The sequence below is a fragment of the Oncorhynchus keta genome, chromosome 19 (genome assembly GCF_023373465.1).
Source record: "Oncorhynchus keta strain PuntledgeMale-10-30-2019 chromosome 19, Oket_V2, whole genome shotgun sequence".
Classification (NCBI taxonomy): Eukaryota; Metazoa; Chordata; class Actinopteri; order Salmoniformes; family Salmonidae; genus Oncorhynchus; species Oncorhynchus keta.
Window position 1 is genome coordinate 76167102 of NC_068439.1, and position 8169 is coordinate 76175270.

General features: G+C 45.7%; 1 protein-coding gene across 1 annotated transcript; it reads left to right on the forward strand.

Moving 5' to 3' along the window:
• The first annotated feature begins 2091 nt into the window (after positions 1 to 2091).
• LOC127909068 (uncharacterized) lies at positions 2092 to 7286 on the forward strand. Its single transcript, XM_052468967.1, has 2 exons — positions 2092 to 2119; positions 5560 to 7286. The coding sequence occupies exons 1-2, from the start codon at positions 2092 to 2094 to the stop codon at positions 7284 to 7286; spliced, it is 1755 nt and encodes a 584-aa protein (XP_052324927.1).
• The last annotated feature ends 883 nt before the right edge of the window (positions 7287 to 8169 follow it).

An 8169-nucleotide genomic window follows, 5' to 3' on the forward strand; every position in this document is an offset into this window, starting at 1 on the left:
CATTACTGCAGTGTTCCTCACCTGGCTTACTGTAAAACATCACTGCAGTGTTCCTCACCTGGCTTACTGTAAAACATCACTGCAGTGTTCCTCACCTGGCTTACTATAAAACATTACTGCAGTGTTCCTCAACTGTAAAACATCACTGCAGTGTTCCTCACCTGGCTTACTGTAAAACATTACTGCAGTGTTCCTCACCTGGCTTACTGTAAAACATTACTGCAGTGTTCCTCACCTGGCTTACTGTAAAACATCACTGCAGTGTTCCTCACCTGGCTTACTGTAAAACATCACTGCAGTGTTCCTCACCTGGCTTACTGTAAAACATCACTGCAGTGTTCCTCACCTGGCTTACTATAAAACATTACTGCAGTGTTCCTCACCTGGCTTACTGTAAAACATCACTGCAGTGTTCCTCACCTGGCTTACTGTAAAACATCACTGCAGTGTTCCTCACCTGGCTTACTGTAAAACATCACTGCAGTGTTCCTCACCTGACTTACTGTAAAATATCAATGCAGTGTTCCTCACCTGGTTTACTGTAAAACATCACTGCAGTGTTCCTCACCTGGCTTACTGTAAAACATCACTGCAGTGTTCCTTACCTGGCTTACTGTAAAACATCACTGCAGTGTTCCTCACCTGGCTTACTATAAAACATTACTGCAGTGTTCCTCACCTGGCTTACTATAAAACATTACTGCAGTGTTCCTCACCTGGCTTACTATAAAACATTACTGCAGTGTTCCTCACCTGGCTTACTATAAAACATTACTGCAGTGTTCCTCACCTGGCTTACTATAAAACATTACTGCAGTGTTCCTCACCTGGCTTACTGTAAAACATCACTGCAGTGTTCCTCACCTGGCTTACTGTAAAACATCACTGCAGTGTTCCTCACCTGGCTTACTGTAAAAAAAACATCACTGCAGTGTTCCTCACCTGGCTTACTATAAAACATTACTGCAGTGTTCCTCACCTGGCTTACTGTAAAACATCACTGCAGTGTTCCTCACCTGGCTTACTGTAAAACATCACTGCAGTGTTCCTCACCTGGCTTACTGTAAAACATCACTGCAGTGTTCCTCACCTGACTTACTGTAAAATATCAATGCAGTGTTCCTCACCTGGTTTACTGTAAAACATCACTGCAGTGTTCCTCACCTGGCTTACTGTAAAACATCACTGCAGTGTTCCTCACCTGGCTTACTATAAAACATTACTGCAGTGTTCCTCACCTGTTTTACTGTAAAACATCACTGCAGTGTTCCTCACCTGGCTTACTGTAAAACATCACTGCAGTGTTCCTCACCTGACTTACTGTAAAATATCAATGCAGTGTTCCTCACCTGGTTTACTGTAAAACATCACTGCAGTGTTCCTCACCTGGCTTACTGTAAAACATCACTGCAGTGTTCCTCACCTGGCTTACTGTAAAACATCACTGCAGTGTTCCTCACCTGGTTTACTGTAAAACATCACTGCAGTGTTCCTCACCTGGTTTACTGTAAAACATCACTGCAGTGTTCCTCACCTGGCTTACTGTAAAAAAAAATAAAAAAAAGATTGATTGCTGTACTGTTATATTTCCATAACCCTGTCTTGTGGATTTGGCCACAGGTTCTCATCCACATCACAATGGATGTTTTTTCATTAGCCAAACATCTTGGGAAGAATCTTCGGGCATGGCAAATCCAGGCCTGACACTGGTCTGTCATGATGTTATTGCATGCGTCATTAATGGCCTGGATAAGGACGGCTTGTTCGTGGGGACGCCTATCATATACCTTCCTCCTCCACGTGGAGAAAAAATCCTCAATCGGGTTAAGGAAAGGAGAGTATGGGGGTAAGCACAGGGTGGTAAATTGTGGATGGGCCTGAAACCATGCTTGCACCATTTGAGCATGGTGGAACCTGACATTATCACACACAATGACATAGGTCATGCCATCAGCTCTACAGACCTGATTTAGCTCATCAAGGAAGGTTACATTCGAACAGCGAATCATGTGGCTGCCTGCAACTCAATATATAGAGTATATAGAGTAGAGAGCTTTAGATGTTGTTCAACCAAACATTAGAACTGGCAAGATGCGTAATCTAAGCAACTTTGACCATGGTATGATTGCTGATGCCACACATGGTGATTCCAGCATCTCAGAAACAGCTGCCTTCCTGGGATTTTTATGCACTACAGTCTCTAGAGTTTACAGAGAATGGTGCGATAAACAAAACACATTCAGTGAGTGGCAGTTCTGTGGGAAAAACACCTTGGTAATGAGAGAGGTCAGAGGAGAATGTCCAGACTCATTCAAGCTAACAGAAAGGCCACAAACGCTCAAATAACAGCTGTTTATAACATTGGTGTGCAGAAGGGCATCTCTTAATGTACACCACCGTGAATAATTCAGGCTGTTGTGGAGGCAAAAGGGGGTCCTATCCAGTACTAGATAGATAGGTGTACCTAATAAACTGTACCTAATAAAGTACAGTAATGTCAAATCTGAAAACATGATCTGGAAAAGTGGTACATGGGACCATAGAAACTGTGTCTGATAAAGAATGATGATGAAATATTACATCCATAGATAATGATTGGTGTCAATGGATCTCGTTATCCTGAAACTTTCATGATCTAAACATGGAATATTGTTTGTCAGTTTCCGTAAAATATGCTTTAAGAGTAGCGCAACAGTTACTTATCATTTTGAGCAGTTGTATCAATTGATAGTTAGATCATTGTAATGAAATTAATAGACAGTCATCTCCCAGATGTAATGTGTGATTTGCATTTTGAAATGGTAATATTTTGATGTTAAGTTGTGTCATTTTGAACAGGTGATTTTGGTTCAATGAGCAAATGATCTTAGCTTTATGTGTATTGTATCCAAGAAATAGAAAAAATGTTAGTTTTGAAAAATTAGCATTTTGATCATTGGTTGTGAGTTTTGTGTCTGGAGTTTTGAAAAATGACATTAAGGTTCCGAAATTAGTGCCAAAGTGATTGTTAAACACTGTGATATAATACATCAATAAAATCAATTTAGCCTCAAATAAATAATGAAACATGTTCAATTTGGTTTAAAACCTCTCTGGGATATGCGTCCCACCTGGCCAAAAGCCAGAGAAAATGCAGAGCGCCAAATTCAAATAAATTACTATAAAATCTAACTTTCATGAAATCACACATGTAAGATACCAAATTAAAGCTACACGTGTTGTGAATCCAGTCAACATGTCAGATTTCAAAAAGGCTTTTCGGCAAAAGCAAACGATGCTATTATCTGAGGATAGCACCTTCGTAAACAAAAGAGAGAAAACATATTTCAACCCTGCAGGCGCGACACAAAACGCAGAAATAAAAATATAAATCATGCCTTTGACGAGCTTCTTCTGTTGGCAGTCCAATATGTCCCATAAATAAATTGTCCTTTTGTTCCATTAATTCCGTCGATATATATATTCAAAATGTCCATTTATTTGGCGCGTTTGATCCAGAAAAACACAGGTTCAAACTTGTGCAACGTGACTACAAAATATCTCAAAAGTTACCTGTAAACTTTGCCAAAACATTTCAAACTACTTTTGTAATACAACTTTAGGTATTTTTTAAAGTAAATAATTGATTAAATTAAAGATGGGATGATCTGTGTTCAATACAGGAAGAAAAACTGTTGCTACCTTTCTGGTGACGCGCCTCTAACAAACAGTACACTTAAAGTGACTCTTGTTTTGAACAGGGCTAATTCTTCTTTACACAAAGGAAAAACCTCAACCAATTTCTAAAGACGTGACATCCAGTGGAAGCGGTAGGAACTGCAAGAAGGTCCCTTAGATATCTGGATTCCCAATGAAACCCTTTATTAAAAAGAGTGACCTACAGGAGGGTTTCGCCTGCTACATAAGTTCTGTTATACTCAGAGACATGATTCAAACAGTTTTAGAAACTTCAGAGTGTTTTCTATCCAAATCTACTAATAATATGCATATCTTATCTTCTGGGGATGAGTAGCAGGCAGTTGAATATGGGTGTGCATTTCATCCGGACGTGAAAATACTGCCCCCTGTCACCAAGAAGTTTAAATAATGCAAAAACAAAGTGTTGGAGAAGTAAAAGTGCAATATGTGCCATGTAAGTAAGCTAAAGTTTAAATTCCTTGCTCAGAACATGAGAACATATGAAAGCTGGTGGTTTCTTTTAACATGAGTCTTCAATATTCCCAGGTAAGAAGTTTTAGGTTGTAGTTATTATAGGAATTATCAGACTATTTCTCTCTATGCCATTTGTATTTCATTAACCTTTGACTATTGGATGTTCTTATAGGCACTTTAGTATTGTCAGTGTAACAGTATAGCTTTCGTCCCTCTCCTCGCTCCTACCTGGGCTCGAACTAGGAACACATTGACAACAGCCACACTTAAAGAAGCATTACCAATGCAGAGCAAGGGGAACAACCACTCCAAGTTTCAGAGCGAGTGATGCTATTAGCGCGCACCCCGCTAACTAGCTAGCCATTTCACATCGGTTACACCAGCCTAATCTCGGGAGTTGATAGGCTTGAAGTCATAAACAGCGCAATGTTTTAAGCACAGCGAAGAGCTGCTGGCAAAACGCACGAAAGAGCTGTTTGAATGAATGAATTAATAGGTCATTAATATGGTCGAATCCAGAAACTATAATCTCGAAAACAAGACATTTATTCTTTCACCTTTACCTCTACCGCTACCTCTATCAACACCTCCATCTCTACCTCTACCTCTACCTCCACCTCTACCACTACCTCCACCATTTCCTCTACCACTACCTCCACCTCCACCTCTACCACTATCTCCACCTCCACCACTACCTCCACCGCTACCTCTACCTCTACCGCTACCTCTACCTCTACCACTACCTCCACCTCTACCACTACCTCTACCTCTACCACTACCTCTCTCTGCCAAGTTTGCTTCCATTGTTCTCCAAATACAGGAGTACTCACCTGTGGCCTTTTTATCCATACCAATGGTCCGATTGCAAAGTGAACATTTACCAATCTGAGTGTAAAGCAAAGCATGTGCCAGTAGTATTGCAGATTTGGTGAATGGTTCTACTAAATGAGTTACAGGTTCGGGTCATTGTGCCCCATGGGCCAGTTTTAGTGTGTAAACAATTGGGAAAAACAATATAAACATACTCCAGTGGTTTCCTGGCAAGTTCACAGGGCTAGAGAGGCCAGCAGCCCACCCTGTGTGTTGAAGTCTGAGTCCCCCACTGTTGTTGCCAGTCTAGAACCTCACACATAAGCACCCACACTCTCTTTCTCACACAGACACACACACACACACTCTCACACACGCACGCACACTCTCACATACACACACACACACACACACTCTCTCTCACACACACACACACACACACACACACACACACACACACACACACACACACACACACACACACACACACACACACACACACACACACACACACACACACACACACACACACACACACACACACACACCAAATCCCTCCTGTCTGTAGTACGTGACAGGCTGCCCATGGCTTTATAGATCAAAGCATCAAGTCTCCCACCAGACAATCAGTGTCCATCCAGCCTCCCACCAGACTACCAGTGTTCATCCAGCCTGCCACCAGACAATCAGTGTTCATCCAGCCTCCCACCAGACAATCAGTGTCCATCCAGCCTCCCACCAGACAATCAGTGTCCATCCAGCCTCCCACCAGACAACCAGTGTCCATCCAGCCTCCCACCAGACTACCAGTGTTCATCCAGCCTCCCACCAGACAACCAGTGTCCATCCAGCCTCCCACCAGACAACCAGTGTCCATCCAGCCTCCCACCAGACTACCAGTGTCCATCCAGCCTCCCACCAGACAATCAGTGTCCATCCAGCCTCCCACCAGACTACCAGTGTCCATCCAGCATCCCACCAGACAATCAGTGTCCATCCAGCCTCCCACCAGACTACCAGTGTTCATCCAGCCTGCCACCAGACAATCAGTGTCCATCCAGCCTCCCACCAGACTACCAGTGTCCATCCAGCCTCCCACCAGACAATCAGTGTCCATCCAGCCTCCCACCAGACTACCAGTGTCCATCCAGCCTCCCACCAGACAATCAGTGTCCATCCAGCCTCCCACCAGACAATCAGTGTCCATCCAGCCTCCCACCAGACAATCAGTGTCCATTCAGCCTCCCACCAGACTACCAGTGTTCATCCAGCCTCCCACCAGACTACCAGTGTCCATCCAGCCTCCCACCAGACAACCAGTGTCCATCCAGCCTCCCACCAGACAATCAGTGTCCATCCAGCCTCCCACCAGACAATCAGTGTCCATCCAGCCTCCCACCAGACTACCAGTGTTCATCCAGCCTCCCACCAGACAATCAGTGTTCATCCAGCCTCCCACCAGACAATCAGTGTCCATCCAGCCTCCCACCAGACAACCAGTGTCCATCCAGCCTCCCACCAGACTACCAGTGTTCATCCAGCCTCCCACCAGACAACCAGTGTCCATCCAGCCTCCCACCAGACAACCAGTGTCCATCCAGCCTCCCACCAGACTACCAGTGTCCATCCAGCCTCCCACCAGACAATCAGTGTCCATCCAGCCTCCCACCAGACTACCAGTGTCCATCCAGCCTCCCACCAGACAATCAGTGTCCATCCAGCCTCCCACCAGACTACCAGTGTTCATCCAGCCTGCCACCAGACAATCAGTGTCCATCCAGCCTCCCACCAGACTACCAGTGTCCATCCAGCCTCCCACCAGACAATCAGTGTCCATCCAGCCTCCCACCAGACTACCAGTGTCCATCCAGCCTCCCACCAGACAATCAGTGTCCATCCAGCCTCCCACCAGACAATCAGTGTCCATCCAGCCTCCCACCAGACAATCAGTGTCCATCCAGCCTCCCACCAGACAATCAGTGTCCATCCAGCCTCCCACCAGACTACCAGTGTCCATCCAGCCTCCCACCAGTCTACCAGTGTCCATTCAGCCTCCCACCAGACTACCAGTGTTCATCCAGCCTCCCACCAGACTACCAGTGTCCATCCAGCCTCCCACCAGACAACCAGTGTCCATCCAGCCTCCCACCAGACAACCAGTGTCCATCCAGCCTCCCACCAGACAACCAGTGTCCATTCAGCCTCCCACCAGACAACCAGTGTCCATCCAGCCTCCCACCAGACTACCAGTGTCCATCCAGCCTCCCACCAGACAACCAGTGTCCATTCAGCCTCCCACCATCTCTGTGACCAGTGACCACTAGACAGGCTGTCTCTATGACCAGTGACCACTAGATAGTCTGTCTCTATGACCAGTGACCACTAGACAGGCTGTCTCTATGACCAGTGACCACTAAACAGGCCGTCTCTATGACCAGTGACCACTAGACAGGCCGTCTCTATGACCAGTGACCACTAGACAGGCCGTCTCTATGACCAGTGACCACTAGACAGGCTGCCTCTATGACCAGTGACCACTAGGCAGGCTGCCTCTATGACCAGTGACCACTACACAGGCTGCCTCTATGACCAGTGACCACTACACAGGCTGTCTCTATGACCAGTGACCACTAGACAGGCTGTCTCTATGACCAGTGACCACTTGACAGGCTGTCTCTATGACCAGTGACCACTAAACAGGTTGTCTCTATGACCAGTCACCACTAGACAGGCTGCCTCTATGACCAGTGACCACTAGACAGGCTGTCTCTATGACCAGTGACCACTAAACAGGCTGTCTCTATGACCAGTGACCACTAGACAGGCTGTCTCTATGACCAGTGATCACTAAACAGGCTGTCTCTATGACCAGTGATCACTAGACAGGCTGTCTCTATGACCAGTGACCACTAGAAAGGCTGTCTCTATGACCAGTGACCACTAGACAGGCTGTCTCTATGACCAGTGATCACTAGACAGGCCGTCTCTATGACCAGTGACCACTAAACAGGCCGTCTCTATGACCAGTGACCACTAGACAGGCTGTCTCTATGACCAGTGACCACAAGACAGGCTGTCTCTATGACCAGTGACCACTAGACAGGATGTCTCTATGACCAGTGACCACTAGACAGGCTGTCTCTATGACCAGTGACCACTAGACAGGCCGTCTCTATGACCAGTGACCACTACACAGGCTGTCTCCAT